General features: G+C 47.1%; 1 protein-coding gene across 2 annotated transcripts; it reads right to left on the reverse strand.

The window, feature by feature from the left end:
* Positions 1–3495: 3495 nt before the first annotated feature.
* On the reverse strand, positions 3496–18065 carry LOC144325955 (sperm acrosome membrane-associated protein 3-like). Of its 2 annotated transcripts, none has more exons than XM_077921183.1 (5): positions 17679–18065; positions 11243–11457; positions 8951–9109; positions 5741–5819; positions 3496–3770 (listed from the first exon to the last, which is right to left on the reverse strand). In XM_077921183.1, the coding sequence occupies exons 1-5, from the start codon at positions 17834–17836 to the stop codon at positions 3704–3706; spliced, it is 678 nt and encodes a 225-aa protein (XP_077777309.1). In that variant the 5' UTR covers positions 17837–18065; the 3' UTR covers positions 3496–3703. The 2 variants fall into 2 exon arrangements, with proteins under 2 accessions (XP_077777309.1, XP_077777311.1); XM_077921185.1 differs by lacking the exon at positions 17679–18065 and adding an exon at positions 13977–15345 and having other exon boundaries at positions 3498–3770.
* Positions 18066–18333: the final 268 nt, after the last annotated feature.

Here is an 18333-nt window from a genome sequence, read left to right on the forward strand (position 1 = left end):
GGGCACACATTCCCCATCCCTACTTTAAACAAAAGCAGATGGGTGGGCTGAAGTACAAGGCTTTTCATCTATCTTTCCCTGACCCTTCAAATGAGTCTAGCTCTCAGTCTCTTCCTTGGAGGTAGAAGGGAGAGAGCTGCATCTTATGTCAAAGGTAAGCTAAGGCAAGGCGCAGAGAAGCTGTCAGCTCTACCGGGTGTGCAATGTGCTTAGCCACCTTGTGATTCTGAGTTGGAAATACATCAGTATATAACTGTCCAACTTCCACTCATCCACATTATTTGAACACAAACAATGCCCTCCGTTGAGGAGCTGGATTCACAAATGGCCTGGCTATGATCTTAGGAACACAGACTCCCAATCTCATGTTACTTGTACAGTGGTGCCCCGCAAGACGAATGCCTCACAAGACAAAAAACTCGCTAGACGAAAGGGTTTTCCGTTTTTTGAGTCGTTCCGCAAGATGAATTTCCCTATGGGCTTGCTTCGCAAGAAGAAACGTCTTGCGAGTTATTGCGAGTTTGTTTCCTTTTTCTTAAAGCCGCTAAGCCGTTAATAGCCGCTAAGCCGCTAAGCTGTTAATAGCCACTAAGCCGCTAATAGCTGCTAAGCCGCTAATAGCCGTGCTTCGCAAGACGAAAAAACCGCAAGACGAAGAGACTCGCGGAACGGATTAATTTCGTCTTGCGAGGCACCACTGTATAGTATGAATGTGGAGATGAGGTTGCTTTTTGCAGAGGAAATCAGCAGGTGGGAGGAGGCCTGATTCACTCTTCCCCTAGGCACTACTTTACTCCTACTCCTTACTCCTACTCCTTTCTTTTCCCAGCTTCATCAAAGGCCAGAAAAAAAGCACAGCTGGAAGAAAAGTCTGCGGGTGAAAGTGGTAGGTAGGATTAGATATCACCCCTCCCACCTACTGCTTCTCCCCTTTCAGATGCTTCCTCTGTAGGATAGAGCCCGGCTTTGCTAATATAATATGTATTTCTACAATGAGATAATGTGGTGCTTGGCGATAGTGGGATGGCTTCAGAAACCAGGCAGCAGCGAAAGTCAACCGTGAGGAGTCATCTGACAATAAGGCAAGATCTGAGACTAGGCTGAACCGCAGGAGGAGAACTGGCTGTGACAACTGTCTTCAAGGCACCCATTACTGTCTCAAACACCAACAGCTCATGTGACACCATGAAAAAGGCAGGGGACCAGGCCTATGATCACAGCCTTTCTAGTGAGTGGCTGCTAGGAGTCAATACAAAGCTGCCAAAAACTAAAATATAAGCAGTGTAATGTGTACATTTGGCCTAGGAGCCCAAATGGTGACAGATCAGTGGACGCTTTTCCCTTGCAACCCTCCCTGTGCCATGAAACAAATATACCTTTAGAATCCCGCCCAGGGTAAAAGTATCTGGCGGAGGAAGTAACCAGGGGAAATCAGAGTGTAGAGGCAGAGTTAGACAGCACCTGCCCACCACATCTGTGAGGCGAGTCACATCGTCCCCTGCTGCTTTTCAGCTTGTAGAGGACAAGCCAGGTTGCCACACCCAGCCCTACTGCCAGCCACATGTTGCAAGGCCCAGATTAATCAGGCAGAATACTGCCTGAACTTTTCTTCCTTAGATCTTCCACGGGGAAAAGAAGCTAACAAAATGGCTAAGTCTAGCAGGTAACTCTATTGATCTCTATTTTTTTACTTTTGGTTTGAACATTTATTTTATGGAAGAAAACGGGGGATACTTGAAATAGCTACATATACATATACGAACTCTGGGATGGAATGCCCCAAAGGTCTGTGATTCTGAACCAGTCTGGAATCCTTATGCCCCATCCAGTTCCCAGTTTCAGTGTCCAGACCTTGCTCAAGTGACCCCTTCGTATTCTACCAGAGGACAGGGATGGCTAGCTCCAGAGGGAGGCAAGGGTGGGCATCTGCTGGGAACCCAAGACCAGCAAGGGGCCCATTGCCCCCATTTACATTATGAGCACCCAAAATACTGGTGGTAGTGTGTGGGAATTCCTGTTCTGTGCAGCTTAAGGGGGTCCACTGAAGGTACCTTTCTGGGAGACGCACACCCCCTTAAATCCTGGGAGAGGAATAGATATAAGTGGCAGCAATATTCCCAACAAGATTTAAAATAATAATAATTATTATTATTTATACCCTGCCCTCCCCAGCCAAGACCGGGCTCAGGGCGGCTAACACCAAATATAAAAACAATTGATTAGAATACAGTGAATTTTAAGAGCGTTTGTTGGAATTGCTCTCTTTTCTTATGCATTGTAAAATGAAGACAAATATCACAGATGTGGTTGCCCTCTCTAAATGACACGCTTCCCCTCAAACTTCCCAGCAGATGGCGCTGCAGGGCAGCTTCCAGAAAGCAAAAGCTAGTTACTGTTCCCAAGTCCCACCTAGGTATCCTCATCACCCTGTTCAGCTCACGGTTTGCAAGAAGAGGATGAGATCCCGCCAAGCTGGCCAGGGAAGGAAGGATGTCCTTCTTCACAAGAGGAAAAGCAGAGTGGGAAAGGCCAGGAAGCCACCGTGGCTTTTGCATGGAAGCTGCTGCCATCAGGTTCTGACCCCTGGACCCTCTTCCATTTAGAACTTTCAAGGAATTCCAGAACTTCCTGAAAACTGACTGTGAGATCATTTCATCTGAGGACACAGGAGGCCAACCCAAAGGCACTGTTTACCACAAAGAGCACCTTCAGGTGCAAACAGCAGGCAGGACAGGAGTGGCGAGGGATGGGGGTGCTCCACAGGAAAATATTGTGGGCCCCAATCCAGATATAGCTGCTTTGTCTTTAAAATTAAGAATGCTGTTAAAAAGAGTCTGAAGGTGTTTTTGGCTATTAGATCACACAGCTAGCTGCCAGTCATATATAATAATAATAATAATAATAATAATAATAATAATAATAATAATAATAATAATTTTATTTATACCCCACCCTCCCCAGCCAGAGCCAGGCTCAGGGCAGCTAACACCAGTAAAATTACAATAAAGGCATAATGGGGGGGGGGACAAACCAATTTAAAATACAGGTTAAAATGCCATTTAAAATGCAGCCTCATTTTATAAGTAGCCCGTAAATCAAAACCGTAAGGGGAAGGAAACAGAAGGGCCAGACTGAGTCCAAACCAAAGGCCAGGTGGAACAGCTGTGTCTTGCAGGCCCTGCGGAAAGATGTCAAGTCCCACAGGGCCCTAGTCTCTTGTGACAGAGCGTTCCACCAAGTTGGGGCCAGTACTGAAAAGGCCCTGGCCCTAGTTGAGACCAATCTAACCACCTTTCGACTTGGGACCTCCAAAGTGTTGTCATTTGTGGACCTTAAGGTCCTCTGCGAGGCTACAAGTCACACAAAAAAACACTCAAGAAATGTTTGCGTATGTACGTGAACAAGCTTGACACCCCCCACTCCAGAGCTCAGCATATCTAGCCAGCTCTGGTTCTTTCTTTCTGGACAAGCAGCTCCTCTTGCCGTTCTCCCCACAACCTTGCCCTGCCATGATGCCCACCCCCAGTATCCATACCAGGGACATGACAAAGTACATGGCAAGGCCTTGTCTGGGAATGGAGTTTATTTATCAAAATAGCGTTATGGCTTCAATCAGATTACATTATGGAATTACATCTGAAGACAAGACGTAGGTAGGCAGGGTGACTTGCAGGACATGAGTTCCATGGATGGCGCTATTAATTCACAGATTGCAGGCGGCGACCCAGTAACTCAGATCTCTGCCGCGGCAATGATCTCTCCAGCCATACCTAAGGAGAAAGGGGGAGCAGGGAGAGAAAGAAATGCAGACAGCATGCGAAGCCAGTCATGAGCCAGATGGATCCATGGCCTTACTCTGTATACGGCAGCTTCTTATGTACTTCCATTGTAATGAAATGGAAAAGTGTGACATGATAGCATCAGGCTGTGCATTCCTCCACATCTGCCTCGTGTTGCTGGAGGACTGTGGGGAATTTGAATAGTGGCTCACAGAACCAGCCATCTGGTATGGGGGTCCCAGGGTAGCTGTCAGTCTCCATGGTCCCTGCTAGGATGGGACGTTGGTGGAAACCAAATGCTGGACCCAGCAGGGTTCTTCTTAACTGAGGAGCCAGCAAAGTTTGGAGGTCCTAGTTGTACAACGGTGTGTCCTGAATGCATGCCCTTGTTGAGAACAGCAATCTGAGCACACCATTAGTTAGACCCCCCCACACAGATGTTGGGGAACCTGTGGCCCTCCAGATGTTGCTGCACCACAACTCCAATCATCCCACCCCATTGGCCATTAAGGTTGAGGCTAATGCAAGTTGGGAGTCCAACAATATCCTGGGCAGGGGAGCACAGGCAGTGGCGTAGCGTGGGTTGTCAGCACCCGGGGCAAGGCAAGTAATTTGCGCCCCCTAACCCGTGGATTTGCGCCCCCTAACCCGTGGATTTGCGCCCCCTAACCCGTGGATTTGCCCTAACCCCAGATGTTGCGCCCGGTGCGGCCGCCCCCCCCCGCACCCCCCACGCTACGCCACTGAGCACAGGTTTCCCACAGCTGACACAGACAAAGGACACGGAGAATGCTTATTTATAGTATCTCCCTGAAATTGCTGGGAGGAGAAATCAGACTGTGTTCTTGACAGGGTGGTTATTCTTCTCGTGTGTCTATGACTCACTTGCCTATGTGATTATCTGGACATCTCCACTACTTTTGGGGTCTCTCTTTGGCCCACTTGTCTTTGGGGTCTGAAACTTGGAACTGGGTCATACCAATTTAGATTGCCAATGGGGATTCACAGGATTGCATGCTCCCTCATACAAAAACATCCCTGAACATAACAAAACTCATTGTCAGATAGCATGTCTATGTAGGGTGTTGTTTTGTTTTGTTTCGTTTTGTTTTGTTTTGTTTCATTTCGTATGAAGAAGCATCCAAGTCTTTGAGTGCAATCTGAGTGATGCAGCACAGACTCAGGTTTACAACCTCAGAAAGAACTAGGCCTTAATCTGCACTTAAATTATCTTTTTGGGGTATCCTTGCCTTGTCTCGTGTGCCTAAAAAATCTGAATCTCTTTGCTCTGTAGATAATTTACTGCAGTGCCCTCTCTTTGTGGGTCAGTCTGGTCCAGAATGCAGAGGTGATCTGTGATGGAGTGATAGTCCTCCTGGCTTTGGGCAAAGTGAGTGCAGGGAATGGACCAGAACTCTCCAGCATCTTCAGTTTAAAAGGATCAGGTGATGGATCAGGTGATGGGAAAGACTCATTTCTGCCTGAGAACCTGGAGAACTACTGCCAAACAGATTAATCTCAGTACTAGACGGCATTGACTTGCAATAAGTTAGTTTCATATGTCTAGATGACTATGTGTTCATGAGTACCCAAACCTGAGGTTTAGTCCCAATGCCAGATTTCAGGACCCAGGCTATTGGGGAATACAACTGTGTGTTTGACTGCATCTGCAGTTCTGTTATTTGAAATATTTCTCCCACTCAAACACTGATCAGGATGGCAAATTTTTATTATTATTTTTACTACTATTAATTCAAGGTTTCAAACCAGAAATCTTAAGCAATCATTCCTTCCTTGCCCACCCTCCAATAAGAACTGGAAAATGGAATTGGCACAGGTGCTTACTGCCAATGGGATTTTAAGGCTAGATGGACAGCTACCAGAAAGAGGAGATAATACAGAATGGAAAGATGGGTGGAGCAGGTAGACAAGGCTACTGAAAGACAAACTCATCCCCTTACCAGTCTGCCAAGCCTTCTGGTTCAGCTGTAGCTCGCTTGAGACAGATTATGTCATCAATAATTTCTTCGGTAAGTAGATCTAGGGTGTGAGGAGGAAATGGCAATATTATGTACTGTACAATAATATACTGTTGGCATCTGTCTGTCTTGAGAGACAATGGAGTGTGCCTCTGGGGGTGAAGTCAAATCACTATATTAGCAGTATCAAAGTGACTCCCCCCCCCCCCAGGGTGCAGGACAGGCAGATTGTATGGCAGCTTGGCTACAGGAGTTGCCAGAAGGAGGTGCACAAGGAGCCATCCAACTGCCTTAGGGACTCCACTCTGGATTCATGTAGGGTTTACTCCCTTGCCTATTCCTCTCCTGAAGATATCCCACAAGGCAGCAGAGATTTAGGATCAGATTTTCCTTCTCCTAGATGAGCTACCTTCCCAGGTTGACGAGCCTTATCTACCCCTCAATTCCCTCTACAGCACATGCAAAAACTTCCTTCTTGACCGTTGAACCCTCTAATGGTCTCATTAATACATACTGAGATAAATGTTGTTAAATAATTATTTATACTGAGCTATCTGTGTGCAGCAGTTTCAGCAGAGTGCAAAAGGCCAGATTGAAACGGATTGTTTGCAGGTTGGTCCTATCATTAGGCAGAGTGATGCAGCTGCTTCAAGAGGCAAATGCCCAGCAAGGGAGGGACTACGTTGAGAGTGAGATCTTCTCAAAGGAAGATTAAGGAGTGCTTAGGGCTTGTGGGGGTGTACTTTGATGCCAGTGACCATTTCTTTTGATTTCCAAACATGCCCCTGTGTCCCCAAAGGTCGGTGACCCTGGCCTAATGAAAGGGCAATGAGTGGTTGGTGGTTGGGTGGCTAAAACAAGAGAGTTGGAACAGCCTGTGGTTCAGAGGAAGTGATGGCCAGAGGAAGGAGTCTCAGGGAGGGAAGCAAAGGGTTGCAGGGGAAGAGATGTTAAAGAGAGGAGGAAGGGGGAAATTCTCATATGGATCTGAAAGCAAAGCCCAGATCTCTAGTTACAGGCCCCTATTAATAATATAACAGTGTTTCTGTGGCAGGTTTCCAAAGCGTACAAAGCACTTTAAATACATTAGCTCAGTAATCATTACAGCAATTATTTAAAACAGATTTCATTTACTCAGTTAAACATAGGTGCCCTTATACATGGGACTCAGCTACACTCATCAATTATATTGTTATAACTGCTTTATAAACATGTGACACCGGATGGTGCTGTAGAGCTATAGATTCGTCACCAATGGGATTTTTCCATTAAGAGTGTTCATAACACGTTTTTTTCTGCAGTGTATATAGATCCAGCCTGGGTCAGACTATAATTTTATCTTACTTTATTTTATTTTCTGACAAGCGCAATATTGTCTACTCTGATTGGCAGATGTTTCCCAGGAACTTTGACAGAGACTCTTTCCCATCACAGAAGCATGAGAAGAGCATTGCTGGATCAGGCCAGAGGCCTATCTTGTCCAGCATCCTGTCCTTACAGTGGCCAACCAGATGCGTTTGGGAAGCCTCCAAGCTGGATTTGACCGCAACAGCATTCTCCCCACTTGTGGTTATCACCAACTGGTGTTTAGAAACATACTGTCTACAAGAATGGATGTAGAACGTGGTCATCACAGCTAGTAATCTTTGACAGCCTTACACTCCATGTATTGTTCAACAGTGGAACAGATTCTCACAAGAGCTGGTGGACTCTCCTTCCTTGGAGGTTTTTAAGCAGAGGCTGGAGGACCACCTGTCATGTATGATCTAGCTTAGATTCCTGCATTTCAGGGGGTTGGACTAGATGACCTTTGGAGGTCCCTTCCAACTCCGTGAGGGACAGGGATCTGTCCTACATCTTCTGCTGTGAAGACAGATGCAAAGAATACATTCTGCTTCCCTGAACTCTCTTTATCCTCCTTTAGCACACCTCTGATTTCCTTGTTGTCCAAAAATTCAACTGCTTCCTTAGGTTTATGTTTCTAGCAATGGGCTCATCCCATTCTGTTTGGGTATCCCTTGGTATCTGCTTGCACTTATCTTGCCAAGGTTTGTACTCCTTTTGTTCTTTTCAATTGGACAATACTTCCCTTTTCTTCCTTCTTGACTCTAATACTCTCCTTGACTCTTCTCCTTAATCACGTTCCATCCCCTTGGGCCTAGTGATCTGCAATATACATTATAGCCCAGCTTCTCTTGTGGTGCTTTTGAGCAACCCCCAAGCAGGCAGTTCCACACGATACATTCAAGGCATATTCAACACCAATCTAAAGTACATGGCTTCCCCCCAAAGAATTCTGTGAACTGTAGTTTGTTATGGTTGCCAAGAACTGTAGTTCTGTGAAGGGGGAACTGCAATTCCGAGGGCCTTCTGGCAGTTCCCACACTGCGAAAAGTGAAGCTACAGGGAACCAGGCAGAGGGCCTTCTCAGTAGTGGCACCCACCCTGTGGAATGCCCTTTGGTCAGATGTTATGGAGATGAGTAATTATATAACATTTAGGAAACATCTGAAGGCAGCCCTGTAAAGGGAAACTTTAGAACGATTAATGTTTGACTATGTTTTTATATATGCTGGAAGCTGCCCATAGTGGCTGGGGCAACCCAGTCAGAAGGGTGAGGTATAATAATAATAATAGTAGTAGTAGTAGTAGTAGTAGTAGTAGTAGTAGTAGTTGTTATTCCCAGAATCCTTTGGCGGAAGCCATGTGCAATGAATGTGGATTTGCCCCTTTTTTGAGAAATTTGACCCTGCTGTTACAGCCTGAGCCTTACTTAATATGCCAGGGATCTTTACACAGGGCCTTCAACATGTAATGTCTATGTCTCTCCAGCACTGGACTATTACCCCACCCTGAAAATCCATGCAGTCTCTTAATTGAGTGACAGCCACTACATCACCCTGATTTTCAATGGCTGGTGTTGCAGCTGTGGCTATGTGGATTCTAGCAAATTCTCAGAACATCTGCTGGAGATTGGAAGACTGCAGCAGAGCTAGTTATGAGCATTCTCTGCAAAGGAATCCCTGAGCAGGATCACTAGTTTTAAATAATTTGGAGGTTCCATTTACAATGAAGAGGCATACAAATTCTGTTAAATAGATTTGCCAGGCCAGACTGTGGGCTTGCTGTGCCCAGCATGGAGGTTGCACCTTAACCCAGGCACTCACCCTGCCTTCTTGCAAGGACACTCACCAAAGCAAGATAAACTGCACAGGTTCTTTGATAGAGTGTGTCGATCAGCACACCAGGAGCGACTGTTGATCTGGAAGATGCCGTATTCGGAGCTGCCATCTGAGTTATGCATCACAGTTTCCGTGTTGAAGCCACTTGCAAAGTACGCCAAACAGATCCCTAAGATGGACAGGTGGACAGGTTAACCACTTTCCCCCCCAGAAAGAAGTTGTTAGGAAAGCAGATTTTATCAGAGATGAAATTTGTCTCAAGGAAAATGTGAGTGGGCTTTCCCTCACTGGAACTCAGTTCTGGCTCCTCTCAGGTGGGTGCCACTGTCATAATAGTAGTAGTAGTAGTAGTAGTAGTAGTAGTAGTAGTAGTAGTAATAATAATAATAATAATAATAATAATAATAATAATAATAAATTTTATTTATATCCCGCCCTCCCCAGCCGAAGCCGGGCTCAGGGCGGCTAACAACAATAAAACAGTACAAAAGTACAGCACAAACAACACTCTAAAATCATTCATTATAAAATTACGTAGCTGTTTTACTACAAAGGAATTTCAGAAATAGACTGGAAAGAGAAGCTGCTGAGTTGCAACTCATTACTAAACTTAAAACCATGGAGAAACCTGGTCTGAACAAAGACATTGGATTCTTATCTCATTATATATGACAAAGCCAATTTTCACCTTCTCACCCCTTGCTTTTTCCTGTAAGACCTATTGCAGTCGTTAAGAGTCGTCAACAGGCTCACCACAGCTATCTGCCCATCACCCATTCCCACCACCCTTCTGAGTAATACCCCTCCCCACCTTCTCACTATATAGAAGGATCTGGCAACTTCTGTTTCAGTGTATCTGAAGAAGTGTGCATGCACACGAAAGCTCATACCAAGAACTAACTTAGTTGGTCTTTAAGGTGCTACTGGAAGGAATTTTTTTTGTTTTGTCTGTATTCAGGTTAGCAAAAACAACACAGCTGTGGAACTTCTTGCCATAATAAAAATTCTGTGGCAAACAATTCAGCAATTTCCAAAGATAGAATATTCAGTTGCCAGTTGATTATGCAAACTCTGCCGCCATCTTCTACCACTTTGTGTCTGGCTCCGCCCCAGTGCCACCATTTTGTGACTGGTGGGCCTCAGTAAATTTCAATCATTTCAAGTGGGCCCTTAGGGTAGAAAGTCTGAGAAGCTTTCCAAAGCATAATGTCCATTGTTGTTTTCTTCAAAGTGGATTTGTCGTACTAGAGCAACAGAGTGCTTTAATCTACTTCTAATGCAGAAACCTGTAATTTCAGCATGCACTTGAAACCCGGCTGCAAAATATTGAGACTGGAGGCTAGAGCTGCCATACTTCAAAAAGTAAAAACCAGGAAACCACCAAAATTGTTGAGCTTTTTAAAGGGAAACCCTAAAATTCACCCCAGACGTCAATTCCACCTTTGAAATCCCAGTACAGTGGTACCTCGGGTTAAGTACTTAATTCGTTCCGGAGGTCCGTTCTTAACCTGAAACTGTTCTTAACCTGAAGCACCACTTTAGCTAATGGGGCCTCCTGCTGCCGCCGCACCACCGGAGCACAATTTCTGTTCTCATCCTGAAGCAAAGTTCTTAACCCGAGGTAATATTTCTGGGTTAGTGGAGTCTGTAACCTGAAGCGTATGTAACCCGAGGTACCACTGTATTGTCCAGGAAAATCTGAGCATATGGCAGCCAGAGCAAGTTGGGAAACTGGTTTCTTGGGGCCACTTTAATTTCTGCCCACACACTCAATGGCTTTCTGCAAACTTCTCCTTGCCCACATACAAGCTGATCCTGCCAGTTTTGGTGATGCACCATGTCTTCATAAAGGTAAAGGTACCCCTGCCCGTACGGGCCAGTCTTGACAGACTCTAGGGTTGTGCGCCCATCTCACTCAAGAGGCCGGGGGCCAGCGCTGTCCGGAGACACTTCCGGGTCACGTGGCCAGCGTGACAAAGCTGGATCTGGCGAGCCAGTGCAGCACACGGAAACGTTGTTTACCTTCCCACCAGTAAGTGGTCCCTATTTATCTACTTGCACCCAGGGGTGCTTTCGAACTGCTAGGTTGGCAGGCGCTGGGACCAAGCAACGGGAGCGCACCCCGCCGCGGGGATTCGAACCGCCGACCTTTCGATCGGCAAGTTCTAGGCACTGAGGCTTTTACCCACAGCGCCACCCGCGTCCCATACCCTCTTCATACCCTCCCACAAAACACATACCCTCTTCATACCCTCCCACAAAACACAGTAAGCAAACTGACAACCGCTCCTTGGCTACTCACAGTTAGCTAAGCTGTAGCCCTCATGCCCATCCATTCCCCAGCGTTTCAGTGTCTGCGCCAGCTCACAGCGACTGTAGATCTTGCTACGGACTTTCACCGCAAGGCAGGCCATAAGGGGCAGCAGCAAAAGAGCCTTCATCTCTTCCCAGCGGCCTGGTCCTGCTGTCCCTGTTGCTAAGCAGGAGGAAGAGGGGACTTTTTCAGGCTGACCAGATCTACAAAAATGAAATGTAGGGAAGAGAGAGTGACTTGGAGATCATCCCGGGAGGAGAAGGATACATTACTATTGGGGAGAGTTATCGTGATGTAGCAAGGAGACAAGATGTGCTGTGTGGGCATCTCTACCAGGAGTAGCTGGAACTGACGTGCAGCTGCCCCATGGGAGCCACTGAATTGCAGGTGGCCGGACTTCTCAATGAAGAACCTTCTAAAACTAGAGTGACCTCACCCACCCATTGGATCTTTCTGGGCAGGAAGGAATATAGAGGTCTTCCTGTCCCAGCTGAGCCTTGCATCATGGTTCATGGCCTAGGGCCTGGTCTCCTCTTAGGAGAAGAGACCATGGACACATGGGAGCATAATGGACTAGGAGGTAATTTTGCCCTTGGAACTTGCCTCCAATGTTCCCACCTGCTTAGAAATTCCAGCACCAGGCACCTGAAAAAGCTACATTACAGTCCAAGGACTCGAGCGTAGAGGCTGAAGTGCAGAACTTGGAAACCTGCGGACCTCCAGTTGCTATTGGACTTCAGTTCCCATCAGTCCCAGCCAGTGTGGCTAATGGCTAGGGATGATGGAAGTTATAGTCCAGCAGCATCTGCAACACCCCCGTTTTCCCAGCCATGCCATAGTGGCACCATAGTGGGACCCCAGCCACCCTTGTGCTACTGGAGACAGGAGCTTATAAAGCAAGATGGGCCCCTTTTAAGAGTAGAAGTGCCACTCATGAGGGCTGAGGCTAGCTGTCTAGCAGAACCTGTAGCCCCACTTAAGGCTCAGGCTGGGCTTGCTGGCTGTTGCTGTTGCAGCAACACCAAAGTCTGGTTCCTCTGGCTTCTAGCCTAGTTTCCAACTGGAGCTGTCCAGGGTGCTACTTACCTTGGCCTCTACTTTGCCTAATTTCACTTATCTGGACCCATCCTCTGCTCTGCTTACTTCTGCCCTACTGGTGCTTGACCTCTGCATGAGCTGAATCTGCTTACTGGATCCTGAGCTTGGACTTTGCAACCTTGAGTCCCTTGAATCTGTGCTTAGTACATGCCCCCATTTCCCCCTGGTTGGGACCACTAGCTGGGATCGGACATCTTGCTTGAGCATCAGGGGATTCCTGAGCTCTGGTGTGTTCCTGCATCTGTGGTTAGTCCAGACTTGCAGATTTCTCCTTGACTCTATTGCCCCTTTTCTCCTCAGTGCTTGTCCCATGACCCAGCACTGGCAGTCACTGAAGGCTGTTGCTTGGCAAAAGTAAATGCATGGGAAAGGTTGGGGTGGCTTAGTGCAGGCACCACAATACAGCAATTTGAAAATGACCAGATACAAATAAACTGCCACGATCTTGATTTATTTGCATGTACATCTTGGGTATAAACACATGTACCACCTGTACACATGCACTACCTGTACATGTGCACAGATTGCATCCATATGTACACAACATAACACCTGGTTGACTAAGTGTTTTATTACCCACAAGGCTTCATGGAGGCAGAAGCCCTGCCTCTCAAATTAAGTGCATTGCTCTGTCTTGATGCCTCACACTGTTTCGGCTACTACATTGCCTCAGAGCACAGCCCCTGCCTTTTCCCTGGGGATCCTTTAGAGAACAAACTGCCTTGGGGGACTGGTTGCTCTAATTTCAATTCAAAAAGATATGAGCAGTCTCTTCTGGTTCTGAGAGGTTGGTGATTCACTCTCATCTTTGGGGAGTTCCATTCAGAATCCAGGCTTGGTGGATTTAGGTGCCTTGAGACCTCCTGGCAAATGGTCCAGACTCTTGGTAAAGGGTGTGGCTAACAGAGGAATTAAAAGCTTTCCTCTTGGCAACATCCTCACCTAACTTATTATCCTCATGCCAATTATTCTCCCAGGGGAAGAAAAGCAGGAAACATACATAAGAGTGTGAACTGTGCAGCATGTCCCCTCGAATATTGCCTTAGAGCAGTGTCTGCCTAACCCAGTGTTCCCCATCTTTCTGACACCTGAGGCACACAATTTTTCCAAATGAAAACTGGAAGCATGTGTCCCTCTCAAACCCAAAAGGACCAGAAGGAGATGGGCAGGTTGGACGTCTTATGATTCTGGCACTTAATGGTCTCTACTTCAGGTATATTTGGACCATTCCATTGCTCCAGATGTAGAGAGACTGTGTGTGTGTGTGTGTGTGTGTGTGTGTGTGTGTGTGTGTGTGTAGCATTTATTGCCATCTCAAAGGATGGTGAGTTGAATGAGATTTCCTGGGAAACTATCATTATTTTAACGGCATAATATTCATGGTACATTGTGTATCACAACACAAAGATACACATGGTGTTTCTCAACACGAAAGATTGGGAGCGACTGACCCTACTAACCTAGCATAGTTTGCCTGATGAGGGTGGAGTTCAAATCCATTTCAAATTAGCGTAGTGGGACTTCTAACGTAGGCAAGAATTAGGCCTCAGTTTTTCGTCTTCAAGATGCCGAGTCTATAGCTCCAGAAGCCATACAGTGCTAACTAGCAGAATGAGGAGCCTACCTTTGCCCAAATGCCTGCCTGAACCTCTCCAGGGCCACCACAAAGTTCTTAAACAGCCCAGCAAGTTACAGCAGGCAATGCACCCCACCCAGTGTTGGCAGTTCATCTGGCTTCTAGAACCTCAGCTCTGAGGTCGCCCTGTGATGTCACAGCCTGTTACCACTCCCCTTGAAGAGTCAGGCCCAGTCTCTCAATTCTGGCCTAAGATGGTTTTTGCTGCCTAAAGCAGAGCACCAAATGATGCCTCCACCGCACCCTGGGATCTTGCTGCATCATTCAGAGACTATTTTCTGCTTTCATCTGCATTCTTCTAAATGCCACCATCTGCTTCACCTTGTTGCATGATAGGACTGGTGCTGCAGGCTATAGGTCCTGAAGTACAATTACCTACCAGCACCAGAAAACAAGGCCAATGGCCAGTGATGATGGGAGTTATAGTTCAGCAATTTCTGGAAGGCTAAAGGTGGAAACCTGACGTAGAGCAAAAGCATGGAGGGGAATTGTGACCCACTTGTTCTTTCCCTAACCTCTGTGCATCTGCTGGCCTCACTCCCAGCCTCCAAACCTGCAGTAGAAGTGAGGAATGGGCTGTATGCATGGGCACATGTACACATGTAGAGCTTGTTCTCATCTTCTGGTGAATGTACTAAGTCAGGCCAGTGGAAGTGCAGAGGTCAAGAACGCAGCCACGAGGCACAACCCTATTCACCCTTCATGTTTTCAGTCTGCATGTAAATCTAAGGAGGAGAATACACACTTTCTGCACTCCCAACCACACAATTCAAAAGTCACTTTGAAGTAGCAGGGGCTGTTGGCTTGCTAAGTCCTTTCTGGAACACCAAACACTTAAAGGCACACACGGCATGAATGGACTCCCATCCCTGTGGTAGAACTATAAATGAGATAAAATTCCTAAGGAGATAATAGCAACAATAAAAAGTTTGGTTAGGAAAAGGCATCAAACTGGGTCAAGAATGCAGAGTTCTGCATTCTTGACCCATTTTTTGCATGCTCAAGGGAAACATGTGGAGAAAATAGCAATTTGATGCTTTCCTACCTTACAGAGGCAGCAAACATGGACATTTTAGGGAGCTACAAGGAAGACGTCTGTGTGAGTGTTCCTTAGGAACACCTACATTTCTAGCCAACTCACTGGTTCTTCATGCTGAGTTCATGATAGCTAGGTTCTGTCTTTGCTGTTGAAGGCGGAAGCACTGGTGGAGACATTACCGTTGCGTTCAGTTCCTGCTTGCAGGCTTCCCAGATGCATCTGGTTGGCTACTGCTGAGAACAGAATGCTGGACTACATGGTCCCTTGGTCTGATCTAGCAGGGTTCTTCTTATGTGCAAGGCCAGCCTACCACTAGGCAGCAAGTGGTGGGAGAGCTGCTGCAGCCCCTGTGCTGGTTTGCAGCCGTCTGATGTGGTGGAGGATGTTGTTACATCACTAATGTTGGCTTGAAGTCAGATTCACACACCAGAGATAACCATCTTCTCCTTTGCCTCACCTTGTGTGTGAATATATCCCAGAGTGGGAGTTTAGGGTTTCCATTTTGGGAATCCTCCCACCACAATGTAGCCATATTTAGGGAAGAGTGAACACACTTGAGGATGGGGCGAAATTGTCTTCATCCCTGTGCAGGTTCCTTGCAGGCATTCCCTTGAACCTGCACCCTTCTGGGGCAGAAACTGCCACCACAATGCTACTGCAGCTTCTGCCATACCTCTAGTTCATTGTACCTCTAATGAATGCCTCTGTAGGACTACCCAGACTAAAATCTCCCCCTACTGAAAACTGAAATGTCACCCCAGCTGCACCCTTACTAGTTTGACTAGTGAAGGAGAAGAAAATGTGCAATCAGTACTCCTCCTAGCTGCAAAAGTGGGCTGGAGCCCATCAATTAGACTCATTCATTGGATTCAAAGAATCAACACTTGGTCAAGACTTAACTATGATTTGTAAAAGCTTATTGACATATAGCGCTATGGGAGGGCTGGAGATTATTATTTCCTGCCATCTGCCACCACCCCCATACCTTGTGCCATGTCCTGAGGGCACAGCCTCTCCTCTCCACATACGATTGCCAATTAGTAATAATGAGGAAGGCTGCCCACTGGGACCCAGAGGAAGGCTTAGCAATCACAAGGGCCTAATCACATTAAACTGCAATCGAAGGGCAATCAGCACAACAGCAACAGTCGATGCACAATTTCAGGGCTCATCCTTCTACTAACTTCCCAGAAGCTTTGGGGGGTTGCAGGGAGCCACACAGGCGGTATAAAGAAACAATAAACAAGAGTACAAAGCATCGCATTGCTGAATGAGACCATCTTCTAGCCCACCGTCATGTTTCCGAAAAGGCCACCCAGATGTTTCTGGGGTTGGACTAGATGACCCTCAGGGTCCCTTCCAACTCTAATTCTAGTTTTCTAAGGCGCATGTGCAATGGCCACACCCTGCTGTTACTCCCGTTCTCAGCGGTAGGGTTTCCGAACGTGGAAAGATTCTGTTCTATCATATCTAATGATCAGTCTATCCTCTGTACATGTTATCTATTCTAGCCCTTAAGTGAACTGCACATTGTGTGGAGGTTTATTTCATTATTCTCAGTCTTGAAGAACCTCTCAGCCATCAGTTTCATTGGGCGATTCCCAGAGAAAAGGAGCACAATGTCCCTCTCTTCCTTTGCAATAGCAACCAAGCAGGTGCAGGATTCTTGGATCACTGCAGAATTCCTAGGTTAGAGACGGTGAAGGTTAGAACTCTTTGATGACCTGCTGGACTTCCTGTCCAGCCACCACCCACACTTAATGGCAGGCATGGCACTTGTGTGGCACAAAGCAGCCACTGGTGCCATTGCTATTATCTTTCATTACATCGTGTCTGTTTTTAAAAGGGAGAGATTGGCTCCCCAGTGTCGGGGTGAGACGTGGCCTCAAGCAGTGCCCAGCCACACTATTCACACCTTGGGTCCTTTACCACTACCCTGCAAGCACTGATGAGCTGGAATGCTGGACTAGCTGCAGGTTCCCCTTACCTGCCAGACCAGTCGGCACCTTTGTCCCTCTGGAGTTGCTTTTAAGCTCCACAATTGAGTCACAAAGACAAAAGCTTCAGCAAGGAAAACCCAAAATGATAAGCAGTGGCCTGATATGACCCCCACCTCACCCCTGTTAGGACAGCAGTGGATCTGAGTGTGGAGATGCTTTTGCAGTGGCTGGAAGGGCTGCAGACGCTGCAAGTCAATTCCAAGGGGGATGTGGCAAGCAGAGAGCTTTTCAAGGGCCTCTCTGTGGACCGGCTGGCTCCTGCTGTTCCAAGGGATTTGCCTTGACAATAGAAAGTCATGATTGCTGGAACCTTATCCCAGGAGATGGGTTCAGGGTGGGCTGCCACCCACAGAGGGCCTCTGGAGTGCTGTCAAGAAAGGCATCAATTCAACACACTCACAGAGCAATTGGCATACCTCGGGAAGTCAAGGTGTGCACGCCACTCCAAGAGAGCTACAAAACTCTCATAAACAAAAACGCACACATACTTACAAGTGCATCACAGGGAACTGTAACAAAGCAATGCAACAACTCTCCACATGCAGACATATGCATCCATTCAGGTGAGCATCTAGGCACATCTATAACCTGCATTAATAACTTTTAAAGTAACTCTGCTGCACAAATTCACATTCCGGACTGCACACATACCCAGAGTTCCAGTATCCTTCCACTCCACATGCCTTGCCTGGCCCCGTTCCCTTGATGTGAACATCCCTTCCCTTCCCTACCCCACCCCACCCCCTCCTGCTCCTGGCCATCTCCATCCTGGGAGGGGGTGCTCCAGGCCAAGGGGTGGGAGGCGACATGGCAAAGCCGCGCCCTCCACACGTAAGACAGACAACCAGGGAGGGGGTGACGTCAGAACTGGCTTAAAAGTTTGGTTGGGGGGGACACAGCAAGGATCAAAGGAGATGGAGGGTGGACGAACAGGGAAAAGGAAGAGCGAAGGGTTCACTGACGTATACCCTGAGACTGTCAGCTCCACAGCTGGTGAGTTTGGGGAAGCTTTGGTCTACAGACATGAGGAGGGGCACAGGGAGGCCATCTAGACCAAAGAGGGTCCAGATGCTACTGAACATTTGGGCGGAGGAAAAGCTGCATGTGAGGGGTTGTGCAGAGGGGGACTTGGGAGCCAGCACATCAGTGATGTGCTTCCAGCTCTGAGCAGGACTTGAAAACTGTGTGGGAAGAAGTCTACAAAAGCCTTTAGGAAACATTTGCAAGGCTTCCTTTTTAGAGCTTTTTATTAGAGCCAAAAACCAGGGTCAAGCAGACCTGGGGGTGATCTTTGTTTCTGTACGTT

This window comes from Podarcis muralis, chromosome 17 (genome assembly GCF_964188315.1).
Source record: "Podarcis muralis chromosome 17, rPodMur119.hap1.1, whole genome shotgun sequence".
Taxonomy (NCBI): domain Eukaryota; kingdom Metazoa; phylum Chordata; class Lepidosauria; order Squamata; family Lacertidae; genus Podarcis; species Podarcis muralis.